Source organism: Protopterus annectens, chromosome 13.part0 (genome assembly GCF_019279795.1).
Source record: "Protopterus annectens isolate FY-2018-M chromosome 13.part0, PAN1.0, whole genome shotgun sequence".
Lineage (NCBI taxonomy): Eukaryota > Metazoa > Chordata > Ceratodontiformes > Protopteridae > Protopterus > Protopterus annectens.
This window is the reverse complement of record NC_056747.1, coordinates 400,924,447-400,946,618: the sequence shown is the minus strand read 5'-3', so window position 1 is coordinate 400,946,618 and position 22,172 is coordinate 400,924,447. Positions and strand designations below refer to the sequence as shown.

Sequence of the window (22,172 nt, the reverse complement as noted above, 5' to 3'; positions counted from 1 at the left end):
GTCCAGTATATACTGGAGAATAGGAGGGAATAACAAAGAGTGGTCTGGTGGATTAGGAGAAACTCTCTTGAACAGGGGAGGATGGTCTTTCCACTGCCATTGGTAACCTTTGCCCACAATGTTGAGGGCCCATTTGTAGGAAACCACCGATGTCCATGCCACCTTGTTGAGAGACAATTTGAGAGATATAGCACCCTGACGGAAACTTGAAAGGGACAGGTGAATCTTGCCAGCATAGTCATAAATTGGGCAGGCCAAGTCTTTTTTTGGAAAAGGGTCCCCTCTTGCCGAACTTGGAATAGCTGTCATTTTGCCTCTTCCTTTTGCTACCTTGGTTTTTGTTAGGCTTGGACTTCTGTTTAAGAGGCCACCAAAAATGATCCTGTTTAAAGGAGGAAGATTTAGGAATATGAACCATTTTTGACCCATCAATGTACCTCTGTCATCCCACTGTTTTAGGATCTGATGAGCTGTAGTACCAAACACAATTACACTCAGTGGTAGCATTAAAAATGTCATTTTTGTAAGTCATCAGACAAATTTTGACTGTGCAACCAAGCATACCTCCTCATCACCGCTGACAAAACTGCATGTCTAGAAATAGTGTTAGTCCCTCTGAAGATATTCTTTAAAGCATGTTTTGACACCAGAGAAACATTGGGAACAATACCTTTGATACAGAGCTTTTGTTCATCAAGCAACAATGTGGCAAAATCTTCTAAACTATTCATGCATTAGAAAACAAATTTCCACATAAAACACTGATAGTTAAATATTTTAAACACTATTGTACTGGACTGCACCAGCTTCTTTCCCTGAGTTTCTAGCTGCTTCCCTAGTTTATCTAGAGGGACTGGAATTGAAAAAAACATTTTATTAGAAATGTTAGCTGGAGACACAGAAGCTGAGTCTGTAGACAGAGAACGTTGGAGACTTAGTAAGGTAGTGGAAATTGTACATTTCCTAAATACTTTTTTAGGGCGAACCTCAGTATGCAAATAAGAACTATAGGCTTTCTTAAAAACATCCTCTAATGCCAGGATCACAGGAGGGATGTGTTGAAGGATGGGAGTTTCATCCTCAAAAAGATCATAGACCCTGCCAATCTTGGGTGCAGCAGAAGGTTGCTGCCAATTAAAAGCATCCCTAAACTGGCATTTGGGACAAAGAAAAAATCTGTTTAGAGTTCCTCTGTCTGCTTGCCATCAGTGGAAACTGACTGATCTGATTCAGACATTTCCGAACTGTTAGACACATGATCTCATTCAAAATCAAGATCCAAATCAGAAAAAATGAGGATAGAAATACAGGAGTTACAGCTAACCTGGGAACATATCCTGGAATCAACTGCTTGAATAATGGACGCAGCCATTTCCACCATCTCCAGTGCGAATTCTGGAAATGACTGTTGCTTAACTATGTGATTTTTTTTGTCTCTTATTAAGATGCACTAGAATAGAAGGAAAATCCCCAGAGGGAAACTTAGCAACCCTGGCAACAGATTCTGCACCTAAAATATTTGGTTCTGCTGTATCTGAACCAGGCAGTGTTACAGCCCCAGAGGATGTATCTGACCCTCATGTCATGTACAGTTGTTGTGCCAACGCCACATCAGGGGACCTGGAGGTAAAGGCAAATGGTCCCCTAGCCTGATTTTGGCTAAGGCTACTGCAGAGTCACAAGCTGTAAGCTGAGGCATATTTTTTGTTTTATTTTTGTGTTTTTAGGTCCAGATGAGCTTAGATGGTCAGGGGGACAGTTTTAGGGTCCATCTAGGCAGGGGGCAAAAAACAAGCCAGGTCCATAAAAACTGCTGGTAAAATTGTACTTCCAGTAAATAAAGGGATAACTCCCCTATATTCGCCCTTAAAATAGCGATGTAAAGACTATTTAAACAGAGAAGTAGAGTAGTGTACTGAAGAAACAGCCAATAATTCATTAGTTATACAAAGCACCAATACAGATCTTTAAAAACACTAATAGAATTCAGTAAATGGCTAATTTCTGTTCCACTTATATAAACATGGTGCAGATTAGCCTAAATTAAGGAATTCAATATAAACTTAATAAAAATTCCTGGTAGAAAACAAAATAGTGCCAAAATTGTTACTTAAATTAATAACTTGTTTAAAATCTGATTAAATAACTTAATTCACCTCTATACACAAAGATATAACGAAAAACTGTGAAAACAGCAGCTTTCCTTTCAAAAGATTCAAAATAATGTTTTAAATCAACAGAAGTAACACCAGCACTTTACTTGTGATTATGACAGCACAAGGCAAGGAAGCAGATGACCGAAACAGCCACAGTATAGTAAAAACTGTCCAGCCTTTCAAAAATACAATAAAAAATGTAGAAAGGGTTATAAACCCTTATGAAATTAGAGTTAAGCAAACTCCAGACAGAAAATACCCTCAGTGACAACAGAAAATATGCTAAGCTGCATTTTTTTAACTTCTTAAAGAAACACACACACACAAATGTTGCCGGTTATAAAAAGAGATAGAAAAGGCAGAGGGAGCTCCGGAGAACAAAAAACCCAGAAGTTAGTCTTCTCAGAGATCCTTCTCTTCCAGTGGCACTAGAAAAAAAAAAGTGAATGGCTGCTGTCTGTGGTTGGGAAGGACTATCCAGCTAACTGGTTCTTCACATCCACAGTCATGCAGAAAGAGTGTGAAACTCTGAGTGACTGCCAGGAGAGACAGTAGTAGGGCACTACAATCCGAATGCCAGTAAGGCAATGTCTTTGTAGAACATCTGTGATAGGCAAGCGAAACTTGCAGTTGTCTTTCAGTAAAACATACAGAAAAACCTGTATTAACCTGAGTTAAATATAATTACTTTTACATGAAAAACTGTGGGTGATTCTTCTTCCAGCACATAAAACGTATACAATGTAAAACAAAATGTGAACTTTATGAAATATGTAACTGTTTTCAATGATAAAGTAGCAAAACCTTTAAATAATAAAACTAGCTTTTCAAATGGGCAAATGCTTGAAATTTATTTATTTATTTATTTGCCAGGATGGTTCATTGGGCCACTAGGACCCCGTTTTCAATGGTATCCTGGGGAGAAAAGCTCCAGTAAAATGAAAAAACAAATACAAGTTATTTAGAAAGCAAGTTATAATAATAGATAGTACAGTAATACAGGTAATAAATGGCATTAGTGAAATGCAAAAGCAGGCATTCTTTAAAAAAGAAAAAAGTGTTCTCCAATCATATTTATATACAAAATTTGTTGATTGTAACAGATGCTTATAAAGGTATTATACAATCATATTTATATACAAAATCTGATGATTACAACAGATGCTTATCAGAGTTAAGAAATCATAGTGGGGAGTTTGCAGATATGCTGGATCATGGGGGGTAGCTTAAGTTGGGGGACTTTATGCAGGATGGGAACAGGAGCATTCCCATTGGGATGTTAGGTGGGAGTGGAGTAAGGTTTTAAAGGAGGAGAGGCTGCTAGTTGTATGGATTAGTGGAGGGAGAATTCCACAAGCGAGCTAGGGAGAAGGACAGAAGATGATTGCCTGGTGGATGAGAGGGTTTGTGTAGTTCAATCAGATTTTAGGAGTTAGATCTTAGGGATATATTGGGCAGATGCATTTGAAAGGTGTTGGCAAGGGAGGGACAGAGAGATGGGCTAAAGATAAGTTTGTGTGCTTGGGTAAGTTGAATATAGGTGAGGTAGTTTGGTAGTTCTAGCCAGTTAAGTCTGTGAAGGACAGTGCAGTGGTGTGTAGAAGATCGGTGGCCTGTTGCAAAGTTTGAAATTTTATTGTAACAGTAGGAGAGTTTTGCTTTGAGGGAGGATTGTAGGTTAGTAAGGAGTGGGGCTCCATATAGGAGGGATGGGATAAGATATGTTGTAGAGAGTACTAGTTTGGTGGAGGGAGAGAGAAACCGATTGTGGCAATAGAGCATGCCAAGTTTCTTATGTGTTTTATTAATATTTGCTTGTAGGTGGATATCAAACTTGAGCTGGTCATCGATTATGACTCCTAGTAGTTTTGCATTGGATACTATTTTATGGGGTGTATTGTTCTGGCTGGTGATGGTAAATGTGTTTTTGTCTAAGGTGGTGGCTTTTAAAGGGGTAAATAACATAAGTTTAGTTTTTGTGGCATTGAGTGCTAAGTGGTTGACTAGCATCCATTGTTCTGTTAAGGAGAAGGCATTTTGTGTTAGTTTTGTTAAAATGGGGAGGGAGGCGGCAGAACAGATTATGGTGGAGTCATCGGCATATTGGATGAGATGAGTGTTAGGAATGGACTGATAGAAGTCGTTTATGAAAACATTGAATAGTACTGGGGTACTCCTGTGGGAGTATTGAGGAATGGGGAGGTAGCTTTTTCCATCTGACTGCTTGTTGCCTATTTGATAAATAACAGGTAAACCATTTGATAAGGGTGGGGGATAGGTTTAGTTTAGAGAGTTTGGTTAGGAGAAGGTTGTGAGAGATGGTGTTGAAGGCCTTAGATAGGTCTAATAAGAGGGTGGACACAATATAGCCGGAGCCACGAGCTTTGTTAACAGTTTCAAGGAAGGAAAGGAGAGCAGTGCTGTGGCCAGGCCTGAATCCATGTTGTATGGGAGTTAGGAATTGGTTATTTGTAAGATAGGATAACAGTTGTAGGTGGATGCACTTTTCTAGCAGTTTGGAAATAGGGGGTAGGACGGCAACTGGTCAAAAATTAGGGATGTTATTGTTGTTCCCACCTTTGTGAAGTGGAATAATAAGGGCCTTTTTCCAGGGTTGAGGTACCTGACCTTCTGTGATTGACAGGTTTATTAGGATACAGATGGGCAGAGGCCTAGCTTTCAGTATGGGTTTGATGGTGACTTTGTCATTCAAACCACTGCCACTATCAGCTCTTAATTTAATAGTCTGGTGGGTTTCATTTGTTTTTGTCTTATTTTTACCATCTCCATGTCCACCATCCAATCTAGTTTTTTTCTATAACTAGGAAGTAAAATTTGTGTGTGTCCCCTTTGTGAATGACATGTTTAACTAAGGTATTAATGGTGGTTCTGGTATTAATATTATAAATATGTTCCTTTATCCTATCACGTAGTCTCCGATCAGTTTTGCCCACATAGAATGAGCCACAGCTTATGCAGTCGGCTAAATAGACCACATTTGTAGTATCACAAGTAGCTGCAGTTTTAAATCTGGATGATAGAACTGTCCTGTTGGATTTATGTATTCACAAAAGTTACACTTATTACAGGGAGTAGTATCCATTCCAAACTCAGTATTTCGCTGAGTATTCCTACCCACTGAATAACATAACCTTCTTTCCAGGGATTTCATATTTTTATATGTAAAACTCGGATTATTACCAACAGTTCCTAGTATTTTTTCATCAGCTACTAGTATAGGCCAAAACTTCTTATATATATTAGTGGCTGTTCTAGCATTACTTGAAAAATAAACAGGTAATCTCACTATATTGTGCTTATTGTTACCCCACATTTGAGCTTCCATACCCTCAATTACATCAGAGAAATAGGGATGTGCCTTCTCTGTTCTTTTTTCCTTGACCTCCTGAATAATACACCTAACTTTGTGAATGCTATATCCCCTGCTTAAAAATCTATGCTCCAATTCTTCTATTTCTGTCACAAAAAACTCACCCTTTTAACCTGGAAATTCTCATAGCTTGTCCCCTTACTATATTATCAAATACATGTGGGGGATCCATGCTACTTCAGTGTAATATGTTATTTTTGTGACAAATTTTCCTATGCACTTTGGTGCTGACTTCCCCTGTTCGAGGCTTGGACACACTTATGTCCAAATAGGATATCTGCTCATACGAATATTCCATGGTAAAGTTCAAAAAAGGATGTAACACCATTAATATAAAAATTAAAAGCCTCCAACTCTTCTTCTGTACCTCTCCATATTAACAAAAGGTCATCTACAAACCATCGGTAGAAGCATACTTGTTCCCTCGATTATGACCCCTTGCTCCCAAGTGGCCATCACCAGGTTGACGTAGCTATTTGCAAAGGATGTGCCCATAGCTACACCATCCACTTGTAAATAGATGTCCTTTTCAAACATAAATATATTGTTTTCCAAAACTGTCTCCATAAAGAGGCATAATAAGTCTATATACTTGATATAATACTTATTATGCTTAACCAAATATTGTTGTAGCGTAGTTATTCCACTTTCCTTAGGTATTTTTGTAAATAATGACTGAACATCTAAAGTTACCAGAAAGAGATCAACCATGCTGTCTTGATCCCTAAAGAAAGCATATAAATCTGTCAGAAAATGTTTTGAGTCTCTTAAGATTACAGAACTACATTCTAATAAAGGTTTAAACTTTTTATCTAAAAAAGTGGAAATTGACTTTGTGTATCAATTTCTCCCCGAAACTGTTGGTCTTAAAGGAGGGTTAATGGGGTGTTTATATATTTTGGGTATAACCTGTATGATTGGAATAAGAGTTTCTTCTATTTTAAAATACTTATATAGGGAATACTGAGTAGTTCTGGATAGTAAACGCTCTTCTAGTACATTATGCACTCTATTTATTATACTATCCACTTCCCTTTGTGTAATCAGCTTATAAGCTCCATCCTACATCAACAATGGATGATTTATTGGAATGTAAGTAGTAGGTTTGCTAAATTGGAATGACATTTTATCAGATTTAATACTTGCAGACTAATAGTATCATCTAAAGAAGAAGTCTTTGTAACTGTGAAAGCACTTACATTTGGATTCCATTAAAGACATTTTACTTTTATAACTGCTGTCAATCATTTTGTTCTGCTCCATTTTATGCTTTTCCTGTTGGTAAACCATAACTTTGATCTTGGTGTGCCAGACTGGTCTGACTGTTGGTAGCATGTAAACATGAAGGTAAGGAAGGGGATTTCATTACTAGAGAGATGAGATTACACCCTCTTGGGTGTGCTTGCTCAAAATAATCTTGGAAAACTTGAGTTACTATTGGTAAGACAGCACTGGAAGGTATTGGGTTGGAAGCATGGTGGGAATGATCCCAGAGAGCCAGTGATTGTAGCAGGAGAGTATAAAGCATATTTGGGTGTGGCAGGTGTTTGCTATTATCTGTGGTAACAGTGCACATTTAAATAATGGTCTTAAGGCCAACCACCTCTTGCGTATTATTTGGCTGCAGCAGTGGGAATCAAGAGACTGTTGCTCCTGTCTGTCACATGTTAATTGGTGGCAGTGGGTGAGATTATATGCCCATTTGCCACACCCTTAATGTACATATCCAAGCTCTAATCCATGTTTTTCATATCAGGTGAAAGAGTTGATAAGTCTTTTGATCTTTACATTTTTTGCCAACCCTCAAAGGCTGTCAGTCATCCAAGTCATGAGTTTAAATTTATGCATATGTAGTTAGACTCTATGCTCATTTTGTTTAACAACACTGACTGGATAATGTGAAAGGCATTTGTTCCACTCTGTCAGCAGTCATCTCACTGGACGGAAAAGAAAGGAACTCACTTACCAGAAGTGGTTTTCTTCCTGAACTGGATTAAGCACTTCCCTCCATATTTTTTTTCCATTTAACAGCTGTATAGACTGCTATTAATAACATCTTTTGCTGCATTACTTTAACCAGTTATGGAGAACATCATGGTGTTATCTCATCTAAAACCTGTCTGGGTTCCAGTTAACTGTATGACTGATATTTTCTCTTTGTTCTTTTTTATACAAACTCCTTTTGATGAACTATGTCACACACTTTCTAGAAAACTTCTGCTTTTGTCTACCATTTCTTACTCTGTCCCATTATGGTGATGCAGTCAGATTCAATAGGCCTAGTTTTACCTCGCGGTTTGGAGAGAGGATCATTTCTATACTTAGTCATTCTGCCTGGAATATCCTTTCTTCCCTTAGGAGTTTCTCCAAACATGCATTTTTAAGGATACATTTAATGAATTCTTTACCTCCTTATCTATTTGGACATGCTATACTGATACTTTTTAGTATTTTAAGCTGCTGTCGTGTGTCCTTTGAGTGATTTGTACCCATTCACATAGTACTAAAAAATTCTGTTGCAGCATACTGTTTTCTCTAGAATTTTGATTACGTACATTTTGCTCTGCTTTGTATTTGTCTGTTTTGCCTTGTGCCTGAGTTGTAGCTCAGAAAGGTCCTTGGGACCTGTGTACCTACCTGAGGTCTGATGGATGGAATGAGTGACTTTATGACATAGTATCAGTATGTCTATCAGATTCATCCAGCATGTATGACTCATTATAAGTGAGGCTGGCAAAAATGAAGCAGGCTACGTTTTACTGAAACCAGGAACATATATGTTTTTGATTTATTCTTTTGTTAGTCAGCCAAGTGAAGAGATCCTTGTGGATAATTTCAACAGTGACCTGGTTCACAAGACTGACAGAAAAAGTAGTGTTTAGGGAAAAGTTGAGTAGCCAGTGAACTAGTGTGTCTTGGGGAGGAAACTTGAATACCTGGGTGAAAAAACATACACATGAGGAGACTATACAAATTGCAGATAGACTGAAACCTGAAGTTGGGGTCCCTAGATCCTGGTGATGTGAATCAGCAATACTAACCAAAGATGATTTTTTTTTTTTTGGATGAAAAATGAAGGTTACATCTGTCCCCATAAGGACTCTTTCATAAAGAGTCTAGTTAATGAGAAAGGATATTACTGCCTGAGCATCCTCTCATGGGAACAAACATGGAAAAATATAGAGGCCGCTAAGTTGAGTTAAGAAGTAATGCCATTTATGTTAATCTTAACAATGCACAGTTTGAAAAGTTGGTATGCTTGTTTCAGCACTGGAAACCAGAAAGGCATATTGCTTTTTAAAGAGTATTTCAGCATTATATAAGTTTGATAGGAGTGTTTTTGCAATTAGCAAAACAGTAGTACAAACAAGCTAATACGTTTGTTCCAAGCAAGTTTTCTTACAGGTATGAATTCAGATGTATTTTTAAGGTGTAGCTCTACTCTATACTGCAGTTTTGCCACACCGATGTAGCATAAAAGGGTAATAGGTAAAGGAAAGTGTTAGATTTATAAATATATATATATATATGTATATATATTCTGCCAACAATAATATAACATGATGACTGTTTTTCAGATATGCAGATCACTTGCACAAATATCATCAAGATGGCGAGCCAGAAAAAATGTGGGAGTAATGTCAGAAGATCAAGACAAGAGCTACAGTGCATTCCACCTTCAACAAATAAATATCTGTCTTTCTGTCTTTACCCTGATATGGTTAATGTGCTGAACTGTGTTTTCTGTTGCTGAATTTCCACTTCAACAGACACACAGGAAATATTATTTCTTTAATTAATTTTTCCAAAAGGAAATGGATCCTATCCAGCAGACCCTTGTCACTTTCAGGTCAAGCATATCAGTGTTTAAGAGTCACATCACTTAGGATGATGCTTAACCCATGGCCAGGAGGGACAGTAGCTTGCAATTATGTTTATGCCTCAGTGCAATCTCTAACAACATTCCACATTATGATAAGTAACTTTAGGTATTGAGCAACAGGAGCCAATAAGCTGCATATCACAAGGCTGTGATTGCATTGAAATGATCTAATATTGTAAACAAATTGATGCATTATAGTTTTTACTTTTTTTGTGTTCCTTTTAGTAAATTCCCGCTCATCCTCTCTGCTCCTTCAGTCTTTCCTGATTTTTTTTTCTTTCTGCACCTGTATATCCAACAGTAAAAGTTTTAAAAAGCTGAATTCTCTATCCAGTGTTGTTTGGAAAAGTCAACAAGGTACACGCTAATACTGACATATAATAAAACAAAAAGTGAACACATCAGCAGAAAAAAATCCAGTCTTTATTGTATTATGTAATCACATTTGATATGCTAAAAATGTACTTTTAACTTGTTTGAATCCTTCTTGGGTTTTCTTTTGCTAGATATAAAAAAGTGGCACACATAATGCAATGGCAGCGATTAAAACACTGTTACACAGCAGCCTACTTTATATATTTCAAAAGAATCAAATATTTAACTAATAAAATACATCAGCTAATCTTTCTTCTTCCACTTTGTCTTGAGAATTGGTTTACTGAACTACAGCATTAATTCCATGACCAGTGTTCCAGTCTAAGACATTACTTCTTTGACATTGATACTACCCCCTTAAAAAACTACTTCCATAACCTGTTTATACATCTATGTATTGGAAGACAAATGCTATTTGAATTAATTTTGTTATTACATCACTGCTTGTGCTGTTTTATTCAGGTAGTTGTGTGCTGCAATTTAATTGCAAATTTCTAGTTGTAATCAAAGAATACAGGTGAGATGGGCACAATAGTATTCAACATAATCATTTGTTTAAATGCACTGAAGAAGTTTATCATGAATGCAAGTTTAAAATAAAGGTTAGGTTATTGGAAGTAACTAATAAATATATTTTAGGAACAATTTGATTTCAGTCACATTAATTTTAGTTTACAACAGTGCGTGGCATGCTGTAAAAATAAATACATAAGGGAACATTGTAAAAATACAGCCTTGCCATATAATGTGATATAGTGCTCCACTTACAATGGGTACATGTTTCTCATGTAGGCCAAATAAACTCTCATAACGTCAATATGAGATGTATTAATCCTTGGCTAGATAGTGTGGAGCACAGGCATACTGTACTTCCCAGCCTGTTTCTGGTGTGGTTTGTGCATTGCATCTGCTTAGCTACTCAAAGCACTGCTCAGAATACCATAATGGACATACAAGGAGATCATTGCTCATGAGAGCTTTTCCTTTCCAGTCTGTTGTATATGTCTTACACTATGTGAGCTCTGCAGCAGCTTAAAGTAAAAATCCTGAGTCTGACTTAGAGTAGTAGTGATTGGGACTGTTCAGGCCACAGTAGATATTTGAATCACTTCATTGATCCAGAATTGTTATTCCTGTTGTGCTTCGGCAAGTGATTAGGCAAATGTCTTGGAACAACACTTAGCAATACTATGCATGTGAATTGGACCTGAAGCTGACAAGGTTTAGAGACTCTGGGGTTCAGTAACGGGTTATTCTGGGTATATCACTTCACTTGTAAAAATCTCTAAAGTGAGCAGTTGATAATGGGATGTATTTGCTTATTAGGTGTTACAAATGGGTTCATATCAGTCTCCAATTTTTTTTCTGCTGGCAGTTGTTGCTTTTTACAGCATTCTAGTCTTATTTATGTAACAAAAAATACTTGGGAATCACATTCTGTGTCACTGTGGCTATCATGTGAACTACCTGACAAGACTTTTGTTTTCATTTCATACATTTTCTGTTATGATTTTAGTTTTGGATTTACTTCTTATGGTATTGGCATGGAACTTGTTTAATTTGATTGTTTACCTGGAATTAATATAATCATTTAATTTAAAACATGTATATTTTTTCTGTCTGAGCAACACATTACTTTAAAGAAAAGAAAACTGCAAAGTTCTGTAAAGCAGGAAGCCCAGAAACTGAATGTTCATGAAATTTCTAGTGGAATAAATTAAAAAGATGACAGATGAGGAAAACTGAAAGCTGAATCATATTTATTTATTTTTTTAAGTTTGCCCCAGAACTGCCACACTCTGTAAGCAATAATCTGTGCAGGTATGACTGTCACATACATTTCTAGAAGGGAATAGTGTAGCTTTTTTTTTTTGTAAAAGTCTTACTAAAGTTTAGAGCCTGAGGAGGGCAGAGCTGCTAGCTTCCTGAAATGGAGAAGGAGCAAGGTTTGGCTGGATTTTTTTTTTCTGTCCTTTCATTTTACTTTACCATCAGGGCTGCAACTTAGTTAAGCAATTTTTTTTTCTTAGCTTAAATTGATGTTCTTCGTCTTCCATTGCTGCAGTCCTAACAATTGGGTATAGTCCGCATCCAGTCGGCCCGAATACCAGAGTATAAGGCTGACGTCAGTCATGGCGCATTAGACTGACGTCAGTACGTCTGGGTACTAATGCGCATGACCGGCGTCCTATCCTCAGTCTTTTTTGCCGCGTGGTCCGATGCAGAAGCAGTTTTGCAAGTGCAGGTTGGCGTTCTGAGATATTTCCGAAACCGGAGTTTCAGACCGAATCAGAGTTGGCTAAGTACCCCGTTGGGGAACATTTTGTTTTCTTGCCTCAGTATTTAACCGGATGTCAGAAAAAGTGAATAACTGTATTTCTTGTGGGAAACAGATACCGCATAAGGATTTCCATACTTTGTGTATACCTTGTTTAGGGCCTGAGCACGGCGTTGTTGGTTGCCGCTCTTGTGCTAGGTTTAACAAACGCACTATTAAGAGGAGGTTAGACTGTGCCAGGTTAGTGTTTGGGAAACGTTGCAATTATAAAATGCCGTCGGATGCTCCGACGCTCGCTTCGTCCAGGAAGCGCAAGGACAAAACAGCGAAGCCTAGGGTTGAAGAACCGGCAGTCCCGGACGTCGGTTCTTTAGGAGGCTCAGTGGAGCCAGAGGTTTTGCCAGGAGTTTCTATGGAGTCTCCGGCAGAAACTTTACTGTTCCAGGATGTCCCATCTCAGGAGGCAGGCCAGGCTGAAGGGGCTTCTCAAGGGCCTATTCTTCCCTCTTGTCCCACAGTAATTGGAGCCTCTCCTTCTATTGCTAAAGCTTCTTTTAGAGGTAGGCCAATTTCAGCTTCAGTGGGGGCTTCTCCTAGCTTTTCGGGTTCTGTACCTAAGAAACATATGCTTAAAATGGCAGAAGATTTGATTACTATGATTAGAGGTTCTATGGGCCCTCCTGCTAAGAGGCCTAGGGTGGAGCCGGAGTTTGCCAGTTTTGGACACGGTTCAGAGGCTTCTGAGTCCTCTGCGGATGATTTACAGGAGTATCCTCCTTATTCTGATTCTGATATGGATGATGCCACTCCTTGGCTTCTCCTCCTGAGGATTTTTCATTTTCAGAGACTCTGCATTCCATGAGGGAGCACTTTAAATGGGAAGGCCAGGATTACTCTGATTCCAGGAAGAGGCTTAGGGAATTCTTGTTTTTACCCCAGCATAGGCCCTTAGCTATACCTCCTGTGTTGACTGTGGTGGAAGATGTTTTTGCAGAGGCTTCCCTGAACCCTGATTCTTTGCCTCCTGCTCCTGTTAAACCTGATAGGTACTATAGGGTACCTGAAGCTCATAAGTATTTGTTTAAGAGTCCTAGGGCGGACCCAGAAACTATTTCTCAGGGGCCTAAAGGTGTTAAAGCCTCTGTGGTTAGAAATCCTGTTCCCACTGACAAGGAGGCTAGGGCTTTGGATAGGTGGGGTAAGAAACTGTATACTTCTTCCACTCTAGCCATGAGAGCATTGAATTGTCAGTTCCACATGCTGAAATATCAAAATTATCTCCTTTCTCAATTGAAGTCTAAGGTGGATGCTTTGGCGGAAGGTATTGAGTGTAAAGAGTTGCTGGATTTGGTTTATGTGTCTGAACAAGTGGGCAAGCATTCTTTGCACTGTGGCTTTGATGCTGTGCAGGCCTCCTCGAGGGTGGCTGCCACTAGTTCTGTTCTTCGCAGGCATGCCTGGTTAAGAGATCAGAATTTGGCTGAGCATGTTAAGACAAGGATTTTGGATGCACCTTTACAGTCTGATGTTTTGTTTGGTTCGCCTGTGGAAGCAGTTTTAAAGAAAATGGAGGACAAAGCTAGATCTATGCAAACTGTTAAGAATTTTTTGCAGGTACAGCCACCGAAGTTTAGTAGAAATTGGCCTGCTAAGGGGTGGACTTATCCTGCTTATGACTCCCAGTCTAGGGGTAGGTCTAGGCGTGGTAGGGGCAGGGCTCAAGGTTCTTTTAGGTCTAGAACAGGGAGTTCACCTGCTCAGACTTCTAGTGAGGGCAGGGGTCAGTCCTTTCGTAAGCAGACCCAATGACCTGCCTTTTCAGCTGCCAGTAGATTCTCGTCTGGCAGCTCCTTTGGGAGGACGACTGTCTCTTTTCAAAGAAAATTGGGATTTAATTACTCAAGACAGATGGGTGTTGGACATTATTCACCACGGTTACAGGTTTTATTTCCATACAATGCCCCTTTCAAAGGCATGCCAGGCGTTCCTCCTCCACAAAGAAAAGAGGCTCACAAGCAAGTTTCTCAGTTACTCAAAATGGGGGCCATTCAGCCAGTCCCTGTATCAGAAAGGGGCCTAGGATTTTATTCCGCATGTTCCTAGTACCAAAGAAGGGGAACACGTGGAGACCAATTTTGGATTTATCTCTCCTCAACACTTATCTGGACATTCCCAAGTTCAAGATGTTGACGTTACAACAGCTTTTACCTCTGCTGGGCAAAGATCACTGGATGGTAACTTTAGATCTCAAGGAAGCTTACCTTCATGTGCCTATCAGGCTAAGTTGCAGGAAGTATCTGCGGTTTCGAGCTGGAGATTCTCATTATCAGTTCTCTGCATTGCCCTTTGGCTTATCTACTGCACCCAGAGTATTCACCAAGGTTCTGGCTCCAGTGATAGCTTACTTCAGGCTACAAGGAATTCAAATCTATCCTTACTTAGGCGTCTGCCTGATTCTGGTTCAAGAAAAGGAAGACCTTCTACAGCATCTGGAATATGTTATAGCAGTGCTAAGATGCCTAGGGTATTCTGTGAATGAAATAAAGTCCAGTCTAGTACCCTCTCAAGACATGTGCTTTCTGGGTGTGAGACTGAATACAGCAGCCCAGATGGCCTTTTTAACCCCGGACAAACAAATGAGTCTATCACTTTACTTCCATCATCTATCTCATCAGTCCGTGCTGACTGCAGGGACAGTCCTTCAAGCATTAGGGTTCATGGCATCTTGTATTCTGGTGCTTCCCAATGCCAAACTGCATATGAGGAAGTTACAATGGTATCTCAAAAATGTATGGACACAGCACTGCCAGGATTTAGACACTGTCATTCCCATAATACCTTGCCTTCAAAGGGAATTTTTGTGGTGGGCTCAGGAATGTCACCTAAACAAGGGACTCTCTGTGACCCGGCCAGAGGCGAGTCAGATTTTAACGACAGATGCCTCGGACATTGCTTGGGAGCTCATCTACTTGGAAAGTGGATACAAGACAAGTGGCCTGCCAGACTACAGCATCTACATATCAACAGGAAGGAGATGTTAGCAGTCCAGTTAAACTTTACTGGCTTTCAAGGAGTTACTTCTTCCAGGACAGGTGTTGATTCTAACAGACAACACAACTGTCATGTGGTACATCAACAAGCAAGGGGGAACACATTCTTATCCTCTATGCAGGCAAGCAATGATTTTATGGGAGATTGCTAAGCTTGCAACTAACTCTTCAGGCAAGGTTTCTGCCAGGAGCACAGAACTCCTTAGCAGATGTGTTAAGCAGGCGAATCATGGATCCCCACGAGTGGAAACTGGATCTTCATGTATTTCAGACATTGACAGTGTCATGGGGAACTCCAGACATAGATCTGTTCGCTTCTCCACTAAACCACCAGCTGCCAAAGTATTGCACAAAGGGGTTTCATCACACAGCTTGGAAAGTGGATGCTCTGTCTTTCAGTTGGGAAAATCTTCATGTGTATGCCTTTCCACCTCTGCCTCTTCTTCCAAAGGTGCTATTAAAGGTCAGACAAGACAGGCCAAGGATGATTTTGATAGCTCCAGATTGGCCTCGGCAACACTGGTACCCACTACTACGGAGTCTGGTAAAGAAGCCTCCATGGCCTTTACCTCTGATTCCTCATCTGTTATCTCAAGAGGGCGGTCATCTGCTCAATGTCAAGCTTCACTCTCTTCATCTAACAGCCTGGCATATTCTGTGTTGAAACACAGCAGGTCTCAACTTCCTCAACAAGTTTTAAATGTGATTATGGAAGCTAGGCGACCTAGTACAAGGAGAGTGTACGCAGCAAAATGGAAGAGATTTTTATTTTGGAGTGCAGCAAGGAATTTGGAGATTTCTGAGCCTAATTTGAGTGTGGCTCTTCAATATCTTACCGAGTTATTGGACAAAGGGTTGTCCTTCTCTTCTATTAAGATTCATGCTGCAGCAATTTCGGCTCACTATGATTGTGACCCACCTTTGTTTTCACATCCTTTGTTCAAGCAGTTTCTTAGAGGGGCAAAGAATATAAGACCCCCGTAGAGCTCCTACTCCTGCTTGGGATCTCAATTTTGTGTTGGAAAAACTTACTCTACAACCTTTTGAGCCTGCGGCTACTGCTGAATTGAAATATTTGTCATGGAAGACTGCTTTTTTGTTGGCTATTACTTCTGCAAGAAGGGTGTCTGAGTTGCAGGCCCTTATGGCAGTCGAGCCCTTTTGATTTTCCATAAGGATAGGGTATCATTACGTACTAATCCTTCCTTTATGCCTAAGGTGGTTTCTAGTGTGGCTTTAAACCAGACTATTCATTTGCCTACTTTTTATGCAGACCCCCAGAATAAAGGGAAAAGATTTTGCATACTTTAGATGTACACAGGCAATTGCGTTATTACTTAAGCAGGACTAAGGATTTTAGACAGTCTCAGCAGTTGTTTGTTTCTTTTGCTTTGAGTTCAGGGCAAGCCTGTGTCAAAACAAACTATTTCTAGGTGGATTGGCTTTTGCATTGCATTTTGTTATTCCCATCATGGCAAGGAGGTTCCAGCTGGGATTAGGCCTCATTCCACTAGGGCTACTGCCACTTCAACAGCATTTCTACGGGGTGGCAACTAAGGATATTTTGGAAGCAGCTACTTGGAGTTCAGTGCATACTTTCTCTAAGCATTATCACCTTCCTATCTACTCTAAGTCTAGGGCTGGTTTTGCCACAGCTGTTTTGCAAGGCATGTTGTCAGCTCCTGCTTCTTTATGATTTGCCAGCCTCCCTTACCTCTGCTTTGGGATTCTACCCAATTGTTAGGACTGCAGCAATGGAAGTCGCAGTACATAGTACAGTTTTGTACCTACCATAAATGTAGATGTTCGAGGATTCCATTGCTGCAGTCCAATTTCCCTCCTTCAGCTCTGTGTTTAGGGGTGGTAGTGTAGGTGAGCTTACCTGCTTATATTTTTGTATATATTGTTCATGTTTTGGTGCAGGCTTTTTGGGCCTTGTCCTTTTAGGGTCTTCTGACATCTGGGGCAAGAAAAGACTGAGGATAGGACGCCGGTCATGCGCATTAGTACCCTGACGTACTGACGTCAGTCTAATGCGCCATGACTGACGTCAGCCTTATACTCTGGTATTCGGGCCGACTGGATGCGGACTATACCCAATTGTTAGGACTGCAGCAATGGAATCCTCGAACATCTACATTTATGGTAGGTACAAAACTGTACTTTTTTATTATAAGAGCAGTTGTGGAATGTAAAACTCACTGCTGTGTGTCATGTAAATGAAGGAAGTCAGGGTTTGCTGTTTCATTTTTTTCCCGTTGTATCAGGCAGTTTGTCTGACAACTTTTTGTTTTTTTTTTCCAGTGGCAGTAATCAGTAGTTTATTAATGAGAGTAAACACAGTAATAATATGTTAAATTTGTAAGAGTGTGCCTAAACTAGAATATTTTATGTACCCAACAGTTGTATTTTATTGAACATATATGGTTATTTATCTTTATGAAATGATTACTATTATTAATGGCAAGCTACCTGAAACTGTAATACATATTTTCCACTGTATACCCTGTAAATGAATACATAATAAATATTTCTGAGCATCTACATTTGTGCTGCACATTGTGTGCAAAAATAAAAAAAATATCCAAAACTGTCATTAACAGAAAATATAAAATAAGCATGTTCTTATTATGCATGTAAGTATTACAGCTGTTGGACCCAGTGTATAAAAGTCTCAAGTCATATGCGGTTGATATCAGGGCTTCCATAGCTCTATGGTTTCCTGTATATTGCTAGAAAACACAGTCATCTGTAGCAGATTATTGTTGTAGTCTTACAATATCTATACAGGAAAATGCAGCATTTTGCAGTCATATGAGATATTGAAATGTTTAGGGAAAAGAAAAAAAAAATGTAAAACTGCTATCACAATATGGTTGTTCTGTCTCTCTAGTTTATGAACCATACAGTGGGAACTGGACTGTATATGTTTGTTGATCTGGAACATGTGTTGTAAGCTACCATCTCCTGCAGCCCACCAATAAAGTTTTTAGCAAAGAGGATGCTACACAGATTGGAGCCATTTTTGCATGTCATTGCATTACATTGTCTTATGACAGAAAAGGACTCTATGTAATCTACTGTGTTCATGTAACTAGTATTTTCAAGTGTCCTTTATGTATCCCTTCTCATAGCCCACCAAGAATCCCAAATTTTCTTGAAGGATTATATAATTTTTACAGTCAACTACCCACTCAGGTAACCTGTTCTATTTATTTACTACACTTTCCCTAAAACAGTATTGTACTCTTAGTTTATTGGCATGTCTCCTCTTCTGCCTTCTTTCTTAAACTGTGTGCCAACACTGTCTTCTTTCCGAAAGGTAGAAAAGGTGAAGAGAAAACACTGACTGGGAAGAATCCTGCAGCTATTCAGCAAGAAGAAGTTTAAGCTCCAAATTTGATGCAAGACATGGCTTCCAGTATCCTAGAGGAAACATAAATCAGATGTGCTCAGAGCTGATTAAAATAACTGAACATTGAAGGAGTATATAAGCTCAAGTAACAAAAGGCTGGAACAGTGGAAGAGACTTTAAACAGCTATTCAAGTGAACTGATAATACTTTAAAAATCAGAGGTCGAAATGAAGAACAGGATGGCTATGAGATTGCTCAAGAAGAGATGTTTCAGAAAATGGTAGAATTAGAGGGCAGAGCATGCAAGGAAAACCACAGAATTTCTGTTGTACTAGAGAAACTGGAAGGAACAGACTGTATTAATTTTATGAAGCCAAAAATAAGCAACTGGACTGGTATCCCACAGCAGGATTTCTTAAATGAAATGACACATCTTGTGTATGCTCCAAACCTGGCCTTGAGGTAGCACCGAAGTCCTGTATTAGGAAAGATGCAATCATACCAATCATACCAGCAGAAAGAGGCTAACATTTGACAACATTAAGAGAACAGTGATGATCCAAATGGAAGCAAAATGTTAGAAAATACTACTGTTATTGGTGGGTCTTGGTGCAAAGAAAACATTTGACACAGAGAGGTGGGATTTTATGAGTAAAGCATTTTCATTCCCTGACCCAATAATAAGGTTAATTAGGAGGATGTATATATATATATATATATATATATATATATATATATATATATGGGATCAGAGGCAAAAATCTAAGTGGGAGGGTTCCTCTCTGATAAGTTGTGTCTGAACAGATGAACCAGGCAGGGATGTCCCCTTTTCCATGTGTTTTTTGCTTTATATTTAGACCCATTAACAAAGAAAATAAGTGACTGAGAAATTCAAGCGTATAATTGGTATGGGAATCAAGATAAGTTGGCTTTATTTACCGATGATATTATTTTGTACCTCATTTATGTTTTTTTTTTTTCAGGATATAAAATTAATGAAGATAAAAGCTACAGATTTAAACTATATATCCACACATGAACTGGTTCAGCAACAGCCATATTTATAGGGACCTAATAAAATCAAGTATTTAGGAGTATGGTTTAAAAAGGATTCTGTTATGGCAGCTAAGGATTTGTGGGAAGAGACTAAACAAAAGATGATCAAAAAATGAGAAACTGCAAGTTCTTATCTATAGATATAGATAGCAAGATATGAGTAGTAAAGATGTTATTAGTCCCTTTGTTTTATACACAGGTCAGGCATATTTTTATCAACCAGAGGAGATATTGTGGATAGTAATTAGTACATTGAAGGGTTTTATCTGGGAGTGGAAGAGGGCAAGAGTCAACTTGGTAAGGTGATCCTTCCAGAAGAACAAGGTGTTTCAAGATTACCTGATTTGAAGATATTTTAGATCTACACAATTAAGGTTGTTATAACACCTGCAGAAAGCTACAATTCAAAGTGTAAAGGGATGATGATGAAATGGGGGGGGGGGGGTACAAGAAATAAGGAGAGAGTTGGATTTTGGATGTAAATCCTTGAGGAGAATAACAATCATGCAGGATATTATAATCATAAAGTGCTAGAAAGTATTCTAAAAACTAAACCAACACAGGGAAGGAGAAAGGAGAGTCTGCCGATAGGGATGACTGAATTTGGGGTATACAGATTTGGCAAGAAGGGGCAGAAATTTACTGGAAGAAACTGGATAAGAAACCAAGGTATTGGGAACACATAATTGGAGAGGGAAAGGTAATAGAATGGGAAGAGGCAAAAAAGACATTTGGACTGCAGGACAGAGACTGCCTTCCCTATCAGGGATTGATATCAGAGTATAGGCAAAGAGAAGGGGACATGGGAATCTTAAGTGAAAGACCTGCACTAGTTTAGCTTTGAGTTGAATCTAGAACTGAAGCTGCTATTAAAAAAGGGGTAATTAGTAGGGCATATAAAATATTGCATGATAAGTATAGGAATCAGTCAGAGGAAGGTAGAAAAGATTGCAAAGAGAGAGAAGCAATGGGAGGACATATGTATGTCTCACAAATGTGAAACAAAGTCTAGAAGACAGGATTTCTGCTTGGAAATGTTTGAATAGGTATTTTTATACACCAAGCAGACTCCAATAACATTTTCCTTCAGGTGGAATGCATATATTGGAGGTGCGATTGGAAAGACAAAGGTAATTGGGAATGTATGCTTGAGAGTGTAATGAGTTGGCAGACTTTAAAAATTCCCTACAGAGTACTCTTTCACAAATACTGGGTGGGCAAATGGATGTAACTAAGAAAATTATGTATTTATTTTTTGAGGTGGGATACAGGATCTGAATTGCCTAGGAGGCATGGTAAGACCTTGTTAAGTTTAATTCTCATGGCTGCCAAAAAATAATTATTAGAAAATGGAAATCAAAGTCTAAACCAAGCATATTTGAAGTGGAATCTTTAGAAAAAGGTAGGAGCAAATTACACAGAAAAATGGAAATTGTGGTAACAGTACATGCAGAAAAATGTTTTGCAGAAGGAATGTGGTTTAAGGGAAGGCAAGAATTGACCAACTTATGTAATGTTAGATTGATTATACTGCACAGAAGAATATATGTGATGCACAATGTTTGTAACTGTGAACATGTTAATATGATTTGTTTTATATAAATGTAGGTTTATGTCACAACTTATAATGGCGATATTTTACTTGAGGGCCTCACCAGATGCGCAGTAGCAAGCCCCGCCCAAAACCCACCCTGTGATATGTCATTCATGAATATGCATTCCCTCCGAAGCGCACTGACATGTAATATAACAATAAATAAAACAGTAAAACATTGTCTTCAGAATCAGTTTAATTTATTAGCAGTCACCACCTTGTTTGCAATGCACGTGTCTACATGTTTTACAGCTTCTAGGCTTACATTTCTCTTAATTTCTACAGTTTCAATTTTATACACTTTTACCTCATCTATAATTTATAAAACGGGCAACTCAGAATTATTAACTGCATGATATATATCTGTTTTTTTTCCACAGTTAAATCAACTTTTCTCAACAGTCTACCCAATATGTGATCACTTCTGATGCCACAGACTGTAATGTTTAACAAACAAAAAACATTGTCGGCAAGGGAAAGACGTATCCAAGTACAAGACTTTTAAGTTAAGAAAGCATTGTGGCAGATACATTTTATCTTCTGACAAGTCACCAGGCCTGAATTATGTGGCGATATTGTACTTGAGGGCTTCACCTGATGTGCAGTAGCAAGCCCCACCCAAAACTTACCCCCGTGATATGTCATCCATGAATATGCATTCCCTCCGAATGTACAACAAAATGTAAAAAGAAAACAATACTTTCACAAGGGAAGTCCTTACAAGTACAATATCGCCAAAAAATGATTACATATGTGCTTATTCTGAATAAGTTATACCTAGATTTTATTGGTGAGAGGAAGTTGGCGTGGGTTTCTTAAGATTAAGCATTTCAGTGGAAATACAGAATAAAGGTGTATGTACTTGGCTGGGGAGAGGGCAGGGGCAAAACATAATACGGTTAAAGATTATACTGGAAGCGCGCTTTTAATAAATGTGGCTAAAATCAGTAAGAAATTAACATTTCCATGCTAATAAAACTGCTATGTTGGTCTATGATACAAAAACCAAGACCAGGTTTGACGCTTGCTATCAA

At 38.8% G+C, this 22,172-nt stretch overlaps 1 protein-coding gene across 1 annotated transcript in view; it reads left to right on the top strand.

Annotated features, from left to right (window-relative positions):
* The window catches only part of CUX1 (cut like homeobox 1), a 3,879,009-nt gene extending 3,869,273 nt beyond the window's left edge, over window positions 1–9,736 (top strand). Inside the window, exon 23 of the mRNA XM_044054027.1 lies at window positions 9,126–9,736. Coding sequence (XP_043909962.1) covers window positions 9,126–9,186 — 61 coding nt within the window. The 3' untranslated portion in view covers window positions 9,187–9,736. The remainder of the gene's footprint in view (window positions 1–9,125) is intronic.
* Window positions 9,737–22,172: the final 12,436 nt, after the last annotated feature.